Source organism: Poecilia mexicana, unplaced genomic scaffold (assembly GCF_051168715.1).
Source record: "Poecilia mexicana isolate PSO_F unplaced genomic scaffold, ASM5116871v1 scaffold_19, whole genome shotgun sequence".
NCBI lineage: Eukaryota > Metazoa > Chordata > Actinopteri > Cyprinodontiformes > Poeciliidae > Poecilia > Poecilia mexicana.
This window is the reverse complement of record NW_028263388.1, coordinates 5,293,860-5,316,358: the sequence shown is the minus strand read 5'-3', so window position 1 is coordinate 5,316,358 and position 22,499 is coordinate 5,293,860. Positions and strand designations below refer to the sequence as shown.

Here is a 22,499-nt window from a genome sequence, read left to right as displayed (position 1 = left end):
CTTGGATGTTTCATCCTGGACAGTGGCTCTCACACTCACTAGTCCTCTGCCTCCTTCCTTACGACTCGTAAACAGTCTCAGGGTGCTGGATTTGGGGTGGAACCCTCTATGCATGGTTAGTAGCTTCCGAGTCTTAACATCCATGGCCTTCATCTCTTCCATTGGCCAGCCAATTATTCCGGCAGGATATCTGATTACTGGTAAGGCATAGCTGTTTATTGCACGGATCTTGTTCTTGCCATTGAGCTGGCTTCTCAGGACTTGCCTTAGTCGTTGGAGGTATTTGGCTGTAGCTCCTTTCCTTGTGACCTCATCAAGGTTGCCATTTGCTTGTGGTATTCCCAAGTACTTGTAACTGTCCTCAATGTTTTCTGTGCCGTGCTCATGTATTTATCCATGTGTCCGCTTATCTTAGCTGCTATGATGCATGACATGAGCTTCCATGTTGTAGAGAGACAGGTTATTGACCAATAGTTGGATGGGACCTTTGAGGGATTCTTCTGGATCAGGATTGTGCGCCCTTCAGTTAATCATTCAGGGTGAGTCCCATTTTGTAGCTGGTTCAGTTGATCCTCTCGGCTTCATTCTCTCTCGTGTATCTCTTTAGGCGGCTGGCCAAGGCTTGGAGCCTTTGTTTGGCAGTTTCGAGTGCTTCAGGTATGGGCATCTGGCTGTACTTTTTATGTACTGATCTTTTCATTGCACCCCTATATTATTTATATTTATATATATATATATATATATATATATATATATATATATATATATATATATATATATATATATATATATATATATATATATATATATATATATTTTTTTTTTTTATTTTTTTTTTTTTTTTACTTGCTCAACAACAAACCGAGCACACAACAATTTTAAAGAAACAATTAAAGAATTCTGTTTTTTTGTTGTTGTTGTTTGTCTTGTATTGTTTAAATCACTGTAGACCCAAACCTTTAAAAGGATTTTGCAGTTTATTGAAAGGAAAGCTTCCAGTTTGAAAATTATTTTCGGCTTGAACAAAACATAAAAGAATAAATTCAGCTTATTCTCAGCAATAAAAACAGAATTTGGGTCCCACATTTTTATTTGCAATATCAATCCAGGTATAACCAATTAATAAAAAGAAGGTTTTCGTTCTCCAAAACCTTATTCTAAGTAAAAGTCATTTTATTAACCTTATTATCTATGGAATCAAAGAGAAAACAAAAAGTATGTTTGATAAAAGAAATACTTTGCAATATTTCCTGCTGAAAGAAGAAGTGTGTGCCTACACACCTTCCTGCCGCAGCAGTAGCCCAGGCCCTGCATGACGGGGTCAATCTCCTGCTCGAACACCTCGGCCAGCTTGGAGCAGTACTTGTAAACACGGGACGTTTTGCGATTGTACAGCCAGGCGTTGTTGAACATCAGCCAGATGTCGTCCACGTATTGCCACGGGTCCTGGTACTGACCTGCATCGACGACACAAACGCCACGAAGACGGAGCAAAACCCCGGCTGGTCAGTTAGTGCGTGATCACTGATAGATCCAGAGTTTTAAATGACTCTGATAAGTATAAGAACTTTACATTAAAATATAAAAGGAGGGGATCACTTGTTGGTTTGAAGTTTTGCTGTCACTTGATAGGACATACTGAGCTCCGTTTACTGACCAACATTTGACTACACGAAACTTTATTTAGGGGTACCACAGCACAGGGGGGTGAAACTTCTTACTTCACTTGTCTAAGTTGCCTTGCATCGGTTTATCACTTCAAATCCAAGTAATATGGAGAGACATATAATTTCCGCGGTGCAGAAAGCGCAGACAGAATTTAATAAACAATATGGAATCTGCAATTGTCATGTTCAGTGGGGACGAACATGAAAGCTAAGCCAAAACGTTGGCAGTCATCACTTCACTGGAGATGGAAGAAATAAAAATGAACAAAAGGTCCTTTTCTTTAGGGAAGTGTGCATGAGCTTTTACTATTTAGTTTTTGTTTTTTTTAGTATTCTGATCAACTCTAAAGCATTTTAATAAGGGATATTCTCTTACTTTAAGAACAAGATTCTTAGCTTTGCTCATAATGATCAAAATAGAAAAAAATGAAGGGGAAACTTTTTAACAGCTTGTAAAACCACAGCAGTTTGTTTCATTTGTGATACAAAATAGCAGGAAATGTTGACCTCTTCCCATCGTTATGTTCCATCTTTTTTTCTATTCATTCTGTAATCAAATACTCTGGGCTAGTAAATATGGCAAAATTGTAAAAAAAAAAAAAAAAAAAGGAATTCTGAAAAATTCAAGTGGAAAAAATGGAATTGGGGGGGAGGGAGGAAATGGAATTTGGAAAATAAATATAGTGAAATTTGTGGTTACAGGTGTAGAAATCCTCTGATAAGGTAAGTATGATAAAGTGTGTATTCCAGCAGACAGACACTCACCTGTGTCTAACTTTCTCTTGATAGTTGACAGGTCCATCGGGTTCTTCACTATGTCAAAGTAGTCCTGTCCAAATGTTTCAGAGGAAATGTCATTAGACACATACTGACACAGTCCAGACAGAAGCTTTGTTTCCATTACAAACGTTTGCAAAACTTTGTCGATATTCCACTAATTACAAAAATACAATTTCGCAACCACTGTGTTTCCTTTAAATAAGAAACACAATTAAAATCACATGTGAATAAATTTGTTCATGTGATAAGTCATTAAGAAACATGATCCTCCAACTACTTATTATTGTTCTGTCTTCTTCACCAGCAGTGAAATCTGGTTTTTGACTTGTGATGCAAAAAATGTGTTTCTATTGTAGCTTCGTGAAAGACACTCATTTTGATACAGCCAAAAAACAACTCACCTCATGATAGCGCCAAAACTTCTGACTCTTTTCGAAACTGCTGTGTTTCTATTAAGCAAATTAATTCCTGTGATTCCAATTAGTGCAGCTGTGTGGTTACTGGGGGAAAGAAAAAGTGTGCAATACTGCATATTTAGATATCAATCCAATACCAAGTAAATACAGGGCCTGTATTGCTGATATCAATACTTTTTATTCAAGTTTGATTTTGATATATAATCAAACTACTGCCGTTTTTGTTGTTTCTTTTTTTTCTTTGAATTATTTTGTTCAAACATGGGACAGAATTTGGACAAAGTTTATATATGTATCTACAAGATAATTGAATCACATAACATGATTTTTTTTTTTGCATTTTTCCTAAACAAAGTAGAAAAATTATCATGTGAGAGAAAGCCAAAACAAAACTATTTCTGAGGTAGAGTTGAGAATACAAAGCCCAAATAAAATTTCAAGGTGGAACTTTATCTTAGCATGCTAGTGCTAATACTGATACCAACTTGGTATTGATGTCATTGATATTTTGGATGGATCTGCCCACCTCTAGAGGAAACCCAGCTATATTAAGAACATGGAACTGGTAATTATGGTAGCTATGAGAGAGAACGGGTTGAGGACATCGTTCTGACTCAGAATACATACAGGTATGCAGAGCAGCTTTGGGTCCACAGGCATTCTGAACGGGAGGGATTCTGGGTCTTGTCGGTAGAGAGACTCCAGTGTGGGCATGAGGGCCTGACGAAGCTCCTCCGGTTTGAAGACTATGAAATTATGGAGAGGGAAAAAAGTTAAATTTAACTCAACTAGTCTGACGTAGTATTTTCAGCTCTGTAAAACAACGCCTTACTCTTCTTCTTCACAGGAGCCTGTGGAGCAGCTGCCTCTGAACTCTCCTCCTCTTTCACCTCCTTCTTCACCTCTGGCTTCTTCTCTTCGGTCTTCATGGCCGCTGACGGCGTGGACGTGTCCATGGGGACTCCTTTCCCTCCGTCTCCGGAACACTCCTCCTTCTTAGGTTCTAGCTTGACGGGTTTTTCCTCCGCTTTGTGGTTGCTCAGCTTCCCCCCTTTAGAACAACTGCCCGTGTCGCTCTCCTCCTCCTCGTCCTCGTGCTTCACCTCCGCCTTGGGCTCCATCTTGGTGGCGAAGGCGTCCAGCGGCGGCTGCTGGGACGCGGCTTCCAGACTGCCGACGGAGGCCGGCGTCATGGCCTGGCTGTCTGCTGGGAACGAGCCCTTCTGGGACAGCTGCAGGGACCATTACAGACAAACTCCAGTTAATTGTATTAAATTAACAGAAAATATTTACAAAAAGTGGACTATTTTTCCCCAAGACTCAACTACAGAAACCAGATTTTTTTTCATATTTGTGAAAAAAAAATCCTGATTTTCCAAAAATTCAATCTATAAAAGCCAAAAAAACTCAATGAAATTGATTAATGACCCAGCCCTGCTTTATGATTGGACTGAATAGATTTATACTTGAAATAAAAAGAGAAACGTCTTCCAAATAAAACATAAACTAATAAGATCAAATTATTTCCTTTAGAACAGGAGGAGCTGCAGTGCTAACTAACCGGAGTGCGGGGTAGCTGAGCGGCGTGCGGCGTGGAGCTGGGGGCTAGTCCGGGATGAGATGGAGTGGTTGAACCTGAGGGCCCCATGTGTTGCTGCTGGAGGGGCTTGTTGGAGCCAGGGCCCTGGCTGAGCTGATTCTGCTGAAGGCCCAGTGGGGGCCCTGCCAGCTGAGGAGCGTTGGGGGTGTGTGGCTGCGGTGTCTGGGAGCCCGCTAGTCTGGGAGGCGTCTGGTGGGGCGTTGGGGAGCGACTATGTGCCGGGGAGGGGGAGCTGCCACGCATGGGTCCCAGGTGAGGGATGGAGTTGGCTTGCTGGTTGGAGTTAGATGAGGTGATGGATGAAGTGGGGGTGCCAAGAGATGCGTTGGGACCGCCGCCTCCCACGCTCTGGGGACCCATGGGCCCCACAGTGGGGACCCCACTAGGACCGCCCACTGAACCGGGCTGTGCCAGAGGACTGGCCACGGAGAGAGACGGAGGAGTTCCCATCTGGGCCTACAGGGAGAAGGAGGAGGACAAGGTTCACCAACTCAAATTTAAAACTTTTTAAGATTTTTTTTAAGACCACGATGAATGAAATTTAAATGTAAAGCTGTAATGTACAAAAGAAAATAACATATTTTATACTATGGTGTCAATGGAGCGTCATATGAGCTGGCAACAGAAATGAGCCAATGGCAAAGACAAGTATGCCAATAATCTGCACTCATTATGGACGCAAAAAAGCTAACTAGCGGTAGCCTCAGTCGGCTCAAGTAAGAGAACAGAATGAAGATGTCTGAATGCGACTCAAAATTTTGCCTGACAGAAAAGTCTTGCTAAAAAAATGAACTACATATAGTATATGCCTGTTTTTGTTTTGTTTTTTTTGCCAAAAGTTTTTTGTTCCCTAAAACATCTTTGGGAAAGAAAGAGGTGATGATTTTTTTATTTAATGAAGAGATTACTGAAAATGTTTGTCATATCCTCAGAATATACTCAGAGAAAAGCTAAGGTCTGGTTCAAGCGTCTGATTTTAAAAACCTAAGAGACCATGAACATGATAAAAAGAAAAATCTTAGCTATTGCAGGTTTCCTTGTACAGTGTTTGGTGCTGATCCACAAGACAGGACTAACACACCTGTGAAACTGATTTCACTCACCACCATTCAGATTTCAGACAGAGAATGTCACAAAACCTCTCAATAATGTCAAGACCAAACATGAGTTCAGAGTAAACAAACATGGCCAACAGGGAAGAATTAAAGGAATGCGAGTCTTTCTACCTGTGCCATCCCGCCCTGGGCTCCAGGCTGGGCCAGTCCAGGCTGAGGTGCTCCAACTCCAGGTCCTGACCCAGGAAACTGTCCATGGGACAGATACTGGGTCGGCATTGTGTTGACGTTGGGCTGTCCCACTCTGGGCCCAACCATCCCAAGCTAAGTGAATAAATGTGTAAAACATTTTTTTAAATTCTCTTTTATTAAAAAGTCATCACTATGGAAGCAGATTTGTCCAAGAAACAATAAATGGCTCTATTAGCTATAGCTTAAAACAAAACGGAGCAAAGCGCTGACCTGGTTGCCAGATGATCCCAAAGTAAGAGGCGGTGTTGACCTCTGACCCATAGCTGGCATCCCCATCTGATTGAACTGGTTCATACCTGACAAAAACACCCACATAATATTAGGAACAAAAATTGTTTCATGAAAAATTGAACTTTTTGTGCAAATAAATCATATCTGAGCAGATAAAACAATCTTTGGAGGATGTTCTCTACCTGGGTTTTGCATCCTGTTGATCTGATTGGGTCCAGGCGGCCGCACCATGGATGGATCAGAGAGAGGGCCGTCTGCAGAAAGGAGACAGACAACGACATCCATAAGTGCACAATGGGAGAAAGTAAAACTGCAGAAGAATTGATTTACTGAGGCGCAGGTTGCAGAAGTTAGAAAAAGGAAAACAGATGTGATGACAAGTTATTTACACTGCAAACCCAAGATTTCTACGCAACGCATAAAAACACAAATAAAAAGTTAGGCACTGGCATGAGTATTTAGATGTCCACTTACTCTGAGGCAGCCCGGTTGGTGACTGACCCATGCCGGGCCCGGCTGTGCCCTGTTTCTGCAGCCGAGTCCGTCTTTTCTCCTCCAGCTCCTTCTGGATCTTATAGATCTTTTCCGCCAGCAGGTGATAGTACTCAGCCTGGAAAAAAACAAAAGACAAAAAAATCAGAACGGCAGAACCACAAATGAAGAAGACTGAAAACGTTACTACACTCTGCATATTCCATTTATATATTTTTTGTGTAATTGGTGAGGTTGAAAAGAGAGCAGCTTACTCTGCTGTTGGCTGACTCGTACATGTCTCCCTCTACCTTCCGGGCGTAGGCCACCAGGTTCTCCATCCGACGGTCCTTCAGCGCAGCGGGATCCGGAGTCGGAAAGATGGCCTGGACACTGTGAGTAAACAAGCAGACGGGAAGAAGCTAAGGGACGAGGGAACAGCAGAGTCTGTGACTGACTGCTGGAAAGCTGTGGATAGTTGTCATGTGGAAGGAAATTGATGCGTTTAGATTACAGCACAATCATGTGTTTAAATATCCTAGTCAAAGTAAAAACTTGAATCCAGATGAGAAACTGTGGAAAGGCTTTGAAAAGAAAGTTACTCAGACACTAAAAAGAGCAAAAACTGAATAAATGAAATAAAACTATAGCGTGCAGAGCTGCTGGAGACACTGAAAGGCGCTTCCACGAAGTGTTGACTCAGGGAGTTGAATTCAAATAAATGCCACACTTAGCAGATTTTTCTTACCAAACAACTCAGAAAATCAGGCGTCATTTCCAATCCACTCCACAGTGATGTGTCACTTTAATTTGGAGTATTTACATGAAATCCTAATAAAATAAGTTGATGTTTGAGTTTTTCTACATTTTGTCACAATAAAAGCACAAAGGCTTTTTGAAGTGGTGACACAAGTCGAAATGTGTTGTGTTTTGCTGGTGACGCTTACAGCTTGTGCACCAGGTGGTTCCGGAGGTCCTGTGTAATGTCTTCATGCCAGCCTTTCTTTATCCCTGTGGCGGAGGGAGGGGCTGCTGTGGGCATGGATCCGACTCCTACAGCATCATTCATCAAACTGGAAATAATAAAAAAAATAAATAAATAAAAATAGACTATCATTAAACTGAGTTCTTGATATTTTAAGTCAAACTGCTCATCCCACATCGTGGTGCCATCTCTTACCTTTGGTTATTCACATTAAGATGCATCATGGTGTCCTGTAGTAAACTGGCTTGTTGACTCTGAGGGGGGCCGCCCACGCCGCCGTTGACCCCGATCGGATTCACACCTACACAGATAAGAGATCGGCCTTATATACAACTCTACAACTCTGATGACATTGCTTCTTTCCTAATAGAGCACTCTCTTATTGGGTGACTTGTCTGCAGTTTTGCTATAAATAATTTGGTTTCATTTAAATTATCTGGAAGATTTTGGCCATAAGGCATTAACCAGGTCAGGGTGGGCAATACGAAATTAAAGTTTTATCGCAATATTTTGCCGTACTATTGCGATAATGATAAAAGTGATGATAACAAGTATTTATTTCCTCATTTTTAGGTTACTGTACGACTGTGACATTAAGTGTGTTTTCATGGTACATATAATTACACAATTTGACATTTCAAAAATTAATTTGCTTAATAGAAATGTTGAAAATATTTCAGTTTTTCATAAAACGTGTTGGCGTTAGGGTGAGGTGGTGTTATTGGCTGTATGAAAATTGGTTTATTTTCCAAACCGTGAGAGAAACACTTTCTTCGCAAGTCACATGACCAACAACCAGATGTTGGTGCAAACCATGAAGAAGATAACAGGAAGTAGTTTGAGGATGATGGTGCAGCATGTTTTTTAGTGACATAAAAAGTGTGACATGTATCGCACATTATTTTCAGATTTACTGATATTTATTAACGTTTTCATTTCAGTGGAGAAAATAGTAAAACTGACAAGAAGGACAGTTTTGATTTTTTTAAAAATCATTAATTGGAATTTATTATAACCATAATATAAATTCTTCTGATAAATTTATCATGATAAATTATGAACGATGCGATAATTGCCCAGCCCTGTAACCAGGTAGAGAACAGATTATTCTTGAATTACTTGAATGTTTTCTGTTAGCTTAGCTTGTTTCCTTTAACTTACTCATTGGGTTCAGAGGCCTCATGCTGGCCTGACCTTGGCTGGCCATGTTGGGTGGACCAGTCTGACCCTGGATCTGGTTTCCCTGGTAGGTGAGCCCCAGGGCGGCATAGGCTCTCTCTATTGAACTGGGGTCAATCTGGCTGGGTGGGTTGATGTTGGGAGTACTAGGCTGACCACCGGGGACCGAACCCAGCGAGCTTCCCAGTCCTGAACCTGCTGCACTCAGCAGAGCTGTGAGGACAGCAAGAATAATATTGGATCAGTGATCATTTATTTGCTCTGCTCGAAAGTATCAACAACAGTGATTTCAACAAATACATTTAAAACGTCTATACAAAAGCTTCAAAAGGAGCAGAGTTTACAAATTAGGTGAAAATGAGGTTGTTGGTTCTAATCCATTACCAAGCAAACCTGGACAATCCTAGCATTAAAATCTCTACAAACTACTTGAGTAGTTAAAGCAAATAAAATAATAGAAAGAAAGCAGATGTACAGTATTTGGGAACAAAATAAGAAACAGAGTAGATGTGTCGGTTTGGTCAGATACAGACACTCACACTGCGGGTTCCTCTTGTCCCCGGCGTTCTTCAGTGGCAGACAAACAGGACAGTCGTGGCGTGTGCAGTTCTTCCAGTGGGAGATGATCTGTCTGGAGGACGCACAGTGAGCCACTGCAAAGGGAAAGGAGGGATGGGGGGGAGACAGAGCAACGAAATGTGAAAATGAAATATGAGCACATAAAGAACGGTATAAAATTATCTGTGCACTGATTTCAGTTTTCTGACCGATCATCGATCTTTAACAAAACCTGAGATGCCCAATACTGATTTTGACCAATACTGATACTTTGTGTAAAACTGTCTAATTTGACAAAAGAAGGCTGATTTCAGTAAACCATTAATGTGAAGACGTGACCTCTCTGTCTGTCAGTCCTCTCCAGCAGACCAAAAGGGAGAAGTGGCTGATTCTCAGACCTTTGCAGACGTAGATAAGATCAGAAATAGAATCAGCCGATCGCCCAATATTAAGGAAATCAGAACCAATTTATTAGCACCCAGTATCTTAGCACTGTCAATCATGCTCATGTACACCTTTCTCTCTGCTACGCTAAAGCTGAATCCCAACAGCAGAGTCTGCCATGAATGCTAAGACTAGTTAGCATTTCCTGGAATGGCAAGTTGTTTCTCTGCCATTAGCACATTTAGTAGTGCATATACGAGGTTGATTGGCAGCTCTAAGCCCCTCCTCCTGGCTCTGACAGCAATAGTAGTTCGGGGATCTCAAACCACATTGTCAGGATATAATGTCAGTTTAACCAAATATGGAAAAAATAGATTTTTTTTTCTCACAAAAGTCACATACTGCAGCTATAAGAGCTGAACTTCAGTAGAGCCAAACATACTTCCAGAGAAGCGCAGTCATCATATTAAATCTGTCTGACATAAGGTAACATGTTTACAGCGCTGTGACTTACCTTGACAGGACTTGCCGGACTGGCAGTGGGTCATGTGGTTCAGGACGTTCTTCATGGTGCGACAGTGGGGCAGGTTGCACTGCCGGACCTCTCCGTTGGCCTGCTCCCGCCGCTGGCACTTGTGCGCATGAAGCAGGAGGACCAGCTGCTGCTGGATCAGCTTGCGCTTCTCAGGGTCCGCTGTGGGTGGCGCTCCGGCCGCAGCGGAGGCCTGCGCGTTGTATCCTGCTAGGCCCGGCTGCGCGCTGGGGACCATCCCTGGTGCTCCTCCCACCGGTGCGCCCGTTGGACCACCCACACCCGTCTGCGACTGCTCAGTGGCCCAAAAAAGAGAAAGCAGCAGAGGGGAGGAAAAAAATTGTGGGTCATAAAAAGTATCCTGAAGAAGCGGTAAAAACAATTACTGTGTTCGGCTCGTCATAATTAAATCTGAGTGCATGCCTTACCATGGCACCCATTGCTTGCATTGGCTGGGTCTTCTTGTCCACATTGAACTGGCCCAGGTTGTTGGCCATGGGCCCTTTGTTCTGGAGCTGAGGGCCCAGCCCTGCAGCTCCCAGACCCTGACCTCCTTGATATGGACCTCCAAACGAGCCACCTGGGTTTCCCATCATGCCCGGCTGCAACACAACGCGTCAAAAGAAAAAGAGTGAAATTATCCGTCTGTGAACTAGAGCTTTTTTATCAATATAAATAATTATTGACTTCAACAAGAACTTATACCATGCTAAAAAGTTACTTGTAAGTCTTATTTCAAGTCTACCAAGAAACTAGACCAAAAGTATTTGGTAATATGTGGGATTTTTGGCATTGTCATCATCACTAAAATTGCACAGACTTACAACTTTAGCTACAGAAGAATCTTGTTACAATATCTTGCAATTAAGTAATCAGAAATGATCCAAACAGCTTCCATTTCATGCTTTACTTTCTTTCTAATCTTTCCTTTAAAGTCCAGTAAAGCGTATTGTGTGTTATTACTGCTTTATAAATGAATAAACCTGCTTCTCTCTACTCAGCTACACAATGCAATAGTTGCATATGAACCATCAGTGAAGATTTAGACTTAAATGTCTTCCAGCTGTAATGAGCCCAGTTGGGGATAAAGGAAAATGACTCCTTGGGATAAATCTCCAAACACACTTAAGATGCTAAATACAAGTTGTGTCGGGCATGGGAAGTATGAATTTGAAGTTTTAATCACAATAGTTTGGTGATTGTATTGCAAAGACAGTCTTTTTTGAGACAAATGTTTCACTGCTTTCAGACTAGATGCTTAGAAACACCAGTTAAAGAAACAGAGGTGGGACCAAGTCATTGTAGTTCAAGTCCTAAACTTTTCATTTAAGGTTTTTAACAAGTTATTTGATCAATTATGTAATTTAATCAAAGAAACAATAACTGAGTCTTTTTGCAATGAATTGAAAAGGGGTAATTTTGTTTCCTAGAACTAGCAAAAATAAATGAACTTCAGAATCATTTGAAATTCAGAGATGTTGTTGCTTTTTACTGTACATATTAACCAAAATAATGAAAACATCCAATAAATTTAGAAAATTATGAATTAATTGATCAATGATGGCAATGTTTAAGAAAATCTGATTTCTACAAAAGTTATAACCATGTTAACCAACTACAACAGTAGTAGCATTTGAGTAACATCAAACTATTAAAATAACTCAAATTATGTATAACAACTGTATGAACAGGAAATATGTGATCAAGTTTATTTAATCAGACATGGTCTGTAATTGTTAACGAATCTAATTGATTCTGATAAATCAATTCTGGTAAATCAATAAGTCATTCAATGTGTGACTCGAGTCCAAGTCACATGACGTGAAGCCTCTATTGACACGGCTACAGCTAATCCAGTTTTTAACATGTATTATTGCCCTCAACCAACAATAAATAAAACACTTAGAACAATAAAAGTAACAATCTCAACCAAATAATCAACCATTGAGGTTTAAAAACATTTACAATTTATTATTATTAATACAAGACACTAAATTGTGATGAGATTTTTTTCGTGGTATATGTGAAGATATGGCCCACCAGTGTCCGTGCTGATTTATTTATTTTTTCAAAATATTTTACTATGAAGTTAAAATGATTAGAAACCTGAAAATAAAGACTGGAATCAGAAAAACAAAGAAACAAACATGCCGAGTCCAACAGCAACCGTCATTTGTGCTTTTAAAGTTTTTAATTATTGATTGTTTAATGCTTGTTTTTTCATTTAGCACCCTTTCTTTAATAAAATAATCTCATCTGGAAGGTTTTGCATAATTATTCCAAAAAATTGTTTTTAAAATAATGTTTAAAACTTGGTTAATGTGTTTTAAGAATGGTGGCAATTTTTGTTTTGATGCATTTACTTATGACCGCTAATCACCAATCAGAGCTGATCACTGGACAAATACTGACTGGTGCATTACAATACCAGGGTTTCCCCCAGTGTAATATAAGCCTGGCGGCCTGCCATGCTTTACTGGCCTCGCCGCCAGGCTAAGTGTTGCTTGTTTATGTTTCGAGGAAAATAAATAGAAAAAAAAATAATAACTTTTTTTTTTTTAATGACAGGCTGCAAGCGTCTCCGTTTCTCTGAGCATTTCACTAGCAGAGCAGATTTATTCCTAAAGGATAGTTTTATAATAGATAGGTTTATAGTTTATGCATTTAAACCCGACAGCGCGCGGACCAATCACACCGCTGGCGCCTCTGCGCTTTGCCTTGCGCGCAGCCGCTGCTTTACCTCAGCGGGATCTCGCGCGCCTCCTTCCACTGAAACTGGACACAGGCTGATCTGTATGGATATTTACGTCAACTTACTGTGAGGAATTATGAACCTTTGGAGAACTCTAGGTAAGAGTTTAAGACCCACCGCGTTAGCTCTGGTTGTGCAGCTCTATGTGAACCACAGGAATAACTCGTAGCGAATTCAGAGGTGGGCATTGTGGAGCGGTGAGAATGATTTATCTTTGTGAACGAACAATTATATGCGGCGTTTACATCTCAACACGCTGCCCAGCGTGTGGCTCTGTGTCTGTCTTCCCTGTAAAGTTTATGTCTGTGGTCCCGGTTGGCCGAAGAGCTTGTGGATAACGAGCAGCGCTAACCTGATCATGCAGGTTCAGCCCGGTGAGGAGCTTTCGCGCTCTCCTCGGAGTCACGCATCACGCTATTACTTTATTATTTTTAGTATTATTTTTCCGGTTACACGATGCATCAAACCATATCAAATGCGCTGTCTACTTAGAGTTAATGCGCGCGGCCGCACCGAGATGTGAGAAACTCGTGACCGTCAGGCACGGTCGAGTCCCAGGAACTCGACCAACCAGAATAGTTTCTGTGACAATTAAAACTCAACAGACACGAAATGGAAGAGCTACTAAAGCCAAAACTCCCGTTTGATGCGCATCTCTGCGCAGTGCAGCGTATTTACTCATTGTGCAGGGCCACCTCTAACAGCTTCTGTGTTAGATTTAGTGAAATATGGGAGAAGGGAGTAGTGTAACTGGCCAGCCTAAAAAGCAATAAGTTATAATCGCAGTTTACTAATTTGTATTTGTAAATTCAAAGATTAAAGTCACAGCATTAGATTGTTGCTATGGTAACAAAACATTCTAACTATGAATATTGTTCTTTGAAGTTTTACAAAGTAAACTTGCCAGTTTCTTAAAATCTTGCATTTAAATATTAAACAATTTAAAATCTTTTAATTTATGTATGCTGAAATTGAATAAAGTTTAACAGCATTGATAATCTCAATAAACAAGTGTTACATTTATGTATCTGTGGTCTGTTTTAAAATATTAGCATTTATGAGGCCCCTGGAGCTCTTGGGGGCCCGATGTGCAACTTTGTTGTTTTTAGACAAGTTGCAGGTTTAAATAGCATTTCACTGGAGATGTTTTCCTGTAACATATAATTACACAGTAATACTTTAATATTTTCTGTCAACGTAACATCTTTTAATACAAAAACACGGTAGACCGCTGGTGGACCGCCGGTGGACTGCCGCGACGCCCCCACCACCGGGCTTAGCAAGTTTTCTGGGGGAAACCCTGCAATACAATACACTGTTATTATTATTGGTATTTTATGAACTTATACTGCGGCTCCTCTTACATATTTTCCTGTAGCAAGGCTCACTACGCAGTCGTTCTACTTGATGTTTTAGATCTGTCTCTAATAGTAAATGTACATCAGAGGATTAATTTTCAGACCCATGTAGCGTTCATGCAAAGAACTTAAATGATCCAAAAGCCTCACCTGATTAGATAGCATATTAAATATTGTAAGACTATTGTTTTCCTAATATAAAGACATTTTCTATCGGTAGACTGATTAGCTCCCCCCTCCCCCAAGCATGTCTGTTGGTAAGAAATGTGATTTTTGTTGATACAGTATATAAACTAACCCTTTAAATAAGTTCATATTTCGTGCTGATCAACTATAAAATTGCTAACACCGTTAGCTAATAATTTAATTAGAACTGAAAAAGTAACTTTATTTTTCCTTTTAACACAGTAATGTGTTGATTTCCAGATGTAACATGAGCATCTTCAGGTGGATGTGACTGAACTCCATCAGCTCTCCATGTGAACAGGCTCAGGGCCCCTACCTTGTTCATGGCTCCATGCTGTTGGCCCCTCATGGCTCCTGGCCCCGTGGCTCCCTGCTGCTGCAGCGTGTCGGCCAACATGTTGCCGCTGCTGGCCATCCCCTGGTTCCCAAAGCCCATCCTAGGGGAGCCGTTCATCACCTGGCTTCCCATCATGCCCGGCTGCTGCTGGCCGTTATTGGCTTTCTGCTGCACTCCCATCATGCTCCTGTTACCCATCATCCCCGGCTGCTGCATCATGTTGGCCTGCTGCTGGGAGAGATGCTGCTGCTGCCCCCCCATCATCTGCTGAGGCCCCTGACCTGAGGATACCTTCATGTTGGCTAGGTGCTGCCCCATCACCGCGGGGCCGCCCATGGCTCCCGGATGTCCTTGTTGACTGGAGGTGGTTGTACGCAAAAGCTCCGACAGTTGCTTGTGCTTGGCCACTGCGTCTTGGCCCCCGCCAATCCCGCCGGGTTCCCCCCCTGGACCGGGGCCGAAGCCCAGCCCCATTCCCCCTGCTGTTCCACCTGTGGGGTCTCGTCCCAAGCTGCTGTTCAGGTCCCTATCGTTGACCAGAACCGCTTCGCTGGGGATGATCAGCTCATCCGGGAGGTCGTGCTCCAAGTCCAACAGCGTCCCGAAATCTGAAAATAGGAAGAACAAAAAATAAATAAATAATTTTTTTTTTTTTAAATCAAAGATTAGAAGAAGTGACAGAGTTACCACCAGTCTATTATAAGCCTGGCGGGCCACCAGGCTTTACTTGTGCCCCCACCAGGCTAAGCATTACTTATTTATTTAAGTCGTTTTAAAATGTTTGCATTTTTTTAAGTTTTATAACACATAATTATCAAGTGATTTTTTTTTTTTTTTTTTCAAATTTCCTGTCAACTTTAAACCTTTTTTAACTGCTGGATGAATGACTGCCCTAACACTCACCAACTGGGCTTAGCAAGTTTTCTAGGGGAAACTTTGGATGACATTATTAAAATGCAAAAAAAGAAAAAGAAAAAAAAAATCAACACAGTCATGCTAAGATATAATAAGTAGTCCAATTTCCAGAATGATTAAGTAAAAAATGCAGTAAACCATTAAGACAAAATTAATAAATCATATTCATTCAGGAATAAACACAAACACAACTACTGATGTACCGATTAGGCCTGTCGCAATAAGCAAAAAATTAATGAGTCACACAATAAATTAAAACAAGCTTAATAAATCCCATTTATTAAGCTTGATTTATCATTTTTCTATCTTCCACCAGAAACTGGATGATAAAAGCCTTCAGTCTGGTGCTTTTGGTGTCAATCAGCCCTTTTTAGAGGAACTATTTACAGAAACTATAATTCATTTTATTTGTTGTGTCTGATTTTATTTATTTTGGATATTTAAAATATCTTCCAGTTTCCAGTGTTAAATGTACATTAGAATTATAGTTTATTGTCATTTGAAAATGTGTTTTTGCATTATGTCATTAACATAATAATAATCTAATAATATATTACTTAAGAACGATCTCAAACAACGATATTATAGTTTAGCGCAATTACTAGACAATTTATCGGATAGCAGGTTTAGCACCGAACAAACATTTTGACAGATATTGATATAAATATCACTGTTATCAATATTTACAGATGTTATATATATTTCTCTACCGTTTGAACACTGTAAAAAATAGAAACACCACTGACTTTGTTTCTGTGCTTCAGTTAAACATCCTTCATTACTATCAGATGCCCAATGGACAGTATGTACAAACCCACTTTTTCTCAAAACAAGAATCATAGGAAATGAAAATCCAATTTTATTTTCATTACTGTGCAGATTTTAAATGAGTTCTCACAGGGAGTGAAAACATAAGAAAACTGATGAGAGTCTTTGCAAATCCAGCTCTTTGCTGTTTCTTAACACCCGTCAAGTTTCTAGAAGCTAAGAATGACGTGCAACACCAATTTCTACACAAAACTCAATTTTGTAATATTTTTGTTAAGAAGGTAAACTAAAACCACGTCGTCACCTTTGTCAAATACTCTGAAGTCATTTTGACAAAAGTTTTTTTTTTTTGTCTGAACATCTTTTGGAAAGAAAGATTGTGGAGATTTTTAACCAGCCTTTTGTCACATTTCTTTTTTTATTTTAACAAAAAAAAATCACTTTTGTCAAAAAAACAACTGATGACGATAAATTAGTGTTTATTTAAAGGATTTTCTGAATTTTGTTCATGATTTCTGCAGATGTAAAAGGCCATGTAACCATGACAGCACACACCTCACCTTCCAAGAAAGAAATCAAAAATCAAAGTGAAATTTAGATGTAAAAAAATGTTGTATTTTTTTGCAATTTACATTTTCTAGACACAATGTAGTGTCTAGAGCACACTACATTGAAGTGTGCTCTAGACTGCACACTTCAATGTAGTTATTGCAAAAGTATTCAATCTACATATTTTGTTACTTTAGAACCACAAATAGCAACATACGTTTGGTGAAATTTATTTTAAATGACGCATTAGTGCACAATAGTAAGAGAGAAAGAAAATAATAGCTTTGTGACTTTTAAAAATAAAAATCAGAAAAGTATGGCATGCATTTGCAGTCATCTGCAGTTGGTTGCAGTTGCAGATGCTAATGTTTTGGGCTTTGGCTCCACCACTTTTTCACATCAGACAGAAACTTTTCACCATTCTTCTTTGCAAAATAGACTCAAGCTGAGTCAGAAAGGACTGAGACCGTCTCTTCAAGCATTCCTTCCAAGTCTTGCCACAAATTCTCAGTTGTCTTTGACTGGGCCATTCTAATACAATAATACATTTTAATCCAAATCATTTCGTCACAACTCTGTCTGTAAGATTAGAGTCAGTGTGATAAGAGACAGGTAAAAAAAAAATACAAATCCACCCCAGAATAGTTCTCAGCTCAGTGTCTTAGCAGCACTTTTTCCAAGTATATTCTCAACTGATTTGAGTCCCAGTCTGAACTTTGACTTAGACGTTTAAACGCAAAGTTATGTTATGACCTAAATCATTACATTGTAGCTCTGGTTGTACTGTACTGACCGAACTAATTAACGTTGTTTTTGCATGTTTGACAAAGCTTGTGAAGATGCTGGTGTGTCTAAGTGTGATGTAATGAAGCAGAGTTATCAAATAAATGTCTAAGTACATTTGTGTCTGTGTTTAAGAAGAAATAAAAAATCAATTCAGCACTGTTTTTCTGAATCAAATTGGTATCGGCCAATACTAAGCCTCAGATATCGGTATTGGTATTGGAAGTAAAAAAAATAAATAAAAAAAAAAGTAGATCAGTGCATTCTTAGTTTTCTCCCAGGACTGTCCTGAATTTTGCTAACCCTGTTTTGTGTAAAGGAAACCAGCTGCACTGGATTTTATATTGGGGTATTCGAGTAAAGATGGCCACACTCTTCAGCTTAATATATTAAATAAAACATAACTAATGCACTGTTTGCTTTGCGTTTCACCGCTATGCGCTACTTTGTTATTGGCCTTTCCCATAAAAAGCGTACGGTTGTAGATTGATTTGTGCAAGCCACTGTACTGCATGCCACTGTCACGTAGAGCAGGAACAATATATTGCATCCTTGAAACCTTAAGATTTTCTTGAAGACTCTGTAGTTCCTTCACAAAATACCAGAGAGAGTTGCGTGACATGTGTGAAGCATTCTGGATGGATAACCTGTCAACCTGAAGACAAGCTGGTGACAATCGTGCCTGATCTTGTTAGAAAGGGCTAAAGTAAAAAAAATAACAATAATCACAAACTGTTTATTGTTAACAACTATCCTTGAATTTGAGCAATGTTTGAAGCATGGCGATCTAAATTTCTCCTAGACCATTATTCCAGTTGTTGTCACAAACCATCAACCGATTAGTAATAATAAAAAAAGCAGGATAAAAATTACAATTTTAGCTTAACAACTGTAGCCCAAATTTACATCTCATACACCGAGAAGTCCCATTTTAAACACTCTGCTTTCACATTCTAACATTTTCAACGACATCTCATCATAGGTGAGACAGATAGCAGAGCCTTTAATAATGCCTTGTATAATATATCAGTCTATCCAGACAAGTGCCTATGTGACACAATGATAAAGCTCGCAAAACTTTAGCATAAGTTCCCCTGGGACATAGCTTTTAATCATCCAAAGCGAAGTAGCCATTAGGCACGACATCGTCAGCTGTGGAGCCGTACAGAGCTTGGAGTTAGCCCCGTGGCTAACGCAGCTTCCTCCGGCTAAAATGGCTGTTAGCACGGGAGCTAACAGGGGAGCCCTTCCTCACGTCCGACACACACACTCTCATAGCAAGCTAACGTTAGCGAGCCGCGACAAAAACAGCCAAATAATGCCGCCTCGCCGTCCTCTTTCAGTCCCAAACGCCGCCGAAAACCATTTATGTAAACCAATATCACGGCAGCTGTGGATAGGTTAAATCAAAACTTACCATTTCCATCGCTGGCGGAGGCGGAAAGTGCCGGAGAGGAGAGTTTAGGCCTCTTGGCTGAAGGCGGGCCAGAGTCCAGAACGTTCTCGGCCATATTTTTTCGAAATAAAAATATATAAAGTATCCACAATTGCAGACGTTTTCACGCCTTTAGAAGCCCATTCCTTCTCGTTGCCAATATTGCGACTTTTCCCCCTCCGTTTGGGGTACTAAGAGGGGGAAAGTCCCGTGTACAAATTACTCCGCTTTCCCTGGGTTCGCCTCTCGATTTCAGCCTCGGCGCATATCAACCCCCCTCCCCTCCCTCGTCGGATTTTTTGTTCTTTATAAATTTCTGCCAGCGGAGGAGGAGGGGGTCCGTGAAAGTAAAGAGGGGGACACACGCATCTGCTTCCCTCTAGTAAACTTAAAGCGGCTCTTCTGGTGTAAATAAACCGTCCCCGGGTGTCGCCTCCATGGTTGCATCCGTCATTTCAGCCTCCTTTCCTGCGGAGTCAGGATGAAGATAATGTCGGGCAGAAAGGCTCGCTTGGCTGCGAAGTGACGGTGGTGTGGCTGCTGGTGGCAGCGGGTGAGGATGATGGGATGCAAATCAAATGTATAAAACTGACAAAGGTGCAGCAGTAATGGACAAAAGTATTTTCAATAATATTTTCGCCATAGTTGTTACAGGTAAATAAAAAAAGTCTACTAACGCAGAAACAAACTTGCATATCCTCCTTTTTAAGTAACCATATGCAAAGAGATTTGAATTATTCCACTCACCAGTTATCTTTGACAAAAGCTGACTGGTTTAATGTGTGTGTGTTTTTGTTTTTTGTTTTTTTGTTTTGTTTTGTTTTGACTGAGATATTAAGCAAACTTTGTGCCCACAACACCTGAGATGATGTTCCAACTCTACAAATCTGTAGTCCACAGTTCCTTCACAAAGTATTCACACCCACTGAATTAAGTCATATTTTTGTTCCAACCAATTGGAATGTTTTGAGGTGCAATTTTATAACAATACAGTAACACAAATTAGTTCATAATTATACTGGGAAGAAAAGGGATACAGTTTTTTTTTTTTCACAATAACCCTCCCCCCCCCTCCCGCCTTGAAAACCATTGTCTGCTGCTCATTTGATTTAAGTTTTTTAATACAAATTTGCATTTGTATTTACCCCTGGTTAATTCATTCTATAACCACCTTTCACCACAATTACTGTTGAAAGTTGTTTGGGATGCACACTAAGACTAAACTTTGACTGGGCGATTAGAAAAAATGAATATACTTGGATTTCAACTATTCATCTATCATAGAAAAGTGAACATACAGCAAAATCTTAAGTTGTTTGAGACATCTTAATGTTTTTTTTTCTGTTGTCTGAAATTTGACTCCATATATCTTCTCATTAAGTTAGAATTAATAGTTATGTTGATCTGTCACATCAACATGGGATTATAACATAAAATGTGAAGGAATTCCATGAGAGGGAATATTTTTGTAAAACATTTCATGTATAATTTATTTCAAAGATGTATCTTATAACCTTTCATGCATAGTCCTCAGTAATATTTTTTTTCTTATTTAATAGGTGCCATAACTTCCAAAATAAAATTGAACCAACCCATAAGTAATGTCAAGAATTGGCTATGCATTAAAAAAACAACTCTTAAAGTTGAAATTTCAAAATTTAATTCAAGCAGTAGTTGTTATTCCACATATATACTAGTTACTCTTGATCTCATAGCCTTTATTCCCCCACTCAGTTATATTTTACAACAGGGATGTGTTTACAGTATATTGATTCATATCATCAAATAAAACAAGATGTGATGTCTCACATCATCTCATAATGATGTGAGACATTATGAGATGTTTCACATCTCATAATGTGAGACAGTATGAAAATACTGTCTCACATTTCACCAAAACAGAATGTGAGTGTGTTATGAGTTATGATGATAATAAAATTTAACTTTTGCTATGTTTGCAAGATAATGTAAAAAAAAAAAAAAACATATTTAAGAGCACTTATTAAAAGTGAGATTATATCAAATTGCCACACTTTTCATATTTTTACCTGTGTAATCAAATTTGATCAATGCTATCCATTCAAAATAAGCAGTGTCTGAGAAACAGCGAGTACATTTCATCTACTAAACAGGTATTTTTTCATGTGTGGGAATGTTTTTTTAGAATCTTGTATCTACATACACACCTCAGTTATCTTACTTCCTATGGGAATATCAGCAACCACACAGGTGATGGCACTGTAACTTGATGTAATGTGTACAAGAGAGCTGCTAAATAAGAACCAGAATGATGTTTTGGCCTTGAACATCATTGTTTGTTCACAATTCAGACAGGTCTATAAGCCCCATAGTTTCAAACTTCAAATTTAAAATATTTTTATTAACCCCAAAGGGGAATTAAGTGATTTTGTAACTCACATTAGTCAAGTTTCCTCAAAGAGTCATTGGATATTGTGATGGCTGTGGAAGGATCTCCTAAAGCAGTCAGTGTCTCAGGGACGATGAAGCAGCCTCTGACCGAAGACACTCTGTTGTCATATAATCTCATAAAGAGGACGCTCAGGGTTGTCCCTAATATTCTTCATTTTATTAATAATCCTTTTCTGCATCGTCTCCAGAAGATCGACGGTTGTCCCCAGAACAGAACCATCTGTTTTTGTCAGCTTGTTGACCCTTTTTAAGTCCCTGGCTCTGATGCTGTTACCCCAATGGATGATGAGCAATGGATTTATCTTGCTGCATATCTTCAGCAGCAACATACAAAGCATCCTCAAAACGTACAGTCTGTTCCATACTTTCTTCTAGACTGATTCACGTGATTGTAATTACAACCATATATCTTGGCTGAAAAGATTACTTAGACTGATTGTTGCCAACTGATGGTAAATGGTAAAGGACACATCAACAGAATCAAACTGGCAGCCTACCGATTAGACGATGTACTCCTACTAACGTCGCCACAATCATCCCACATTGATAGTAGTGGCAGTGGGGGCATGGCTGACTGATACAGTGAACTCAGACTTCTACTGAGAGAGAACATATCTGCAGAATATATTAATATTCTGTCATATTAATATATAGGGTAGAATATATTAATAAAACTACCCATTAAAAAACTTAAAATTTCTGTTAAAAATACAAATTCACGTAACACTGTTCAGATTTTCAGTTGCATCCTTTTCTGCCACTTCACAATTATTTACTAAAAAGCTTAAAGTAACAGCAGGTGGCAGTATTGAGACATCTGCCGTTTGTCTCGAACAATAATAACTGTTTAGTTAAGTTTAGTTAAATTGTCAGAAG

The 22,499-nt window shown here is 39.6% G+C and overlaps 1 protein-coding gene across 2 annotated transcripts in view; it reads right to left on the bottom strand.

The window, feature by feature from the left end:
• The window catches only part of ep300a (EP300 lysine acetyltransferase a), a 36,737-nt gene extending 17,054 nt beyond the window's left edge, over positions 1–19,683 (bottom strand). Inside the window, exons 1-18 of one of the 2 annotated variants that reach the window (XM_088001111.1) lie at positions 19,176–19,683; positions 14,723–15,351; positions 10,539–10,712; positions 10,093–10,402; positions 9,170–9,289; positions 8,619–8,849; positions 7,653–7,758; positions 7,420–7,545; positions 6,748–6,865; positions 6,476–6,611; positions 6,184–6,255; positions 5,981–6,066; positions 5,690–5,842; positions 4,425–4,919; positions 3,696–4,095; positions 3,491–3,609; positions 2,433–2,496; positions 1,282–1,457 (exon numbers count right to left, since the gene is read on the bottom strand). In XM_088001111.1, coding sequence (XP_087857237.1) covers positions 1,282–1,457; positions 2,433–2,496; positions 3,491–3,609; positions 3,696–4,095; positions 4,425–4,919; positions 5,690–5,842; positions 5,981–6,066; positions 6,184–6,255; positions 6,476–6,611; positions 6,748–6,865; positions 7,420–7,545; positions 7,653–7,758; positions 8,619–8,849; positions 9,170–9,289; positions 10,093–10,402; positions 10,539–10,712; positions 14,723–15,351; positions 19,176–19,269 — 3,609 coding nt within the window. In that variant the 5' untranslated portion in view covers positions 19,270–19,683. The remainder of the gene's footprint in view (positions 1–1,281; positions 1,458–2,432; positions 2,497–3,490; positions 3,610–3,695; positions 4,096–4,424; positions 4,920–5,689; positions 5,843–5,980; positions 6,067–6,183; positions 6,256–6,475; positions 6,612–6,747; positions 6,866–7,419; positions 7,546–7,652; positions 7,759–8,618; positions 8,850–9,169; positions 9,290–10,092; positions 10,403–10,538; positions 10,713–14,722; positions 15,352–19,175) is intronic. The other variant, XM_088001112.1, reaches the window with a different exon arrangement.
• Between the last annotated feature and the right edge of the window lie 2,816 nt (positions 19,684–22,499).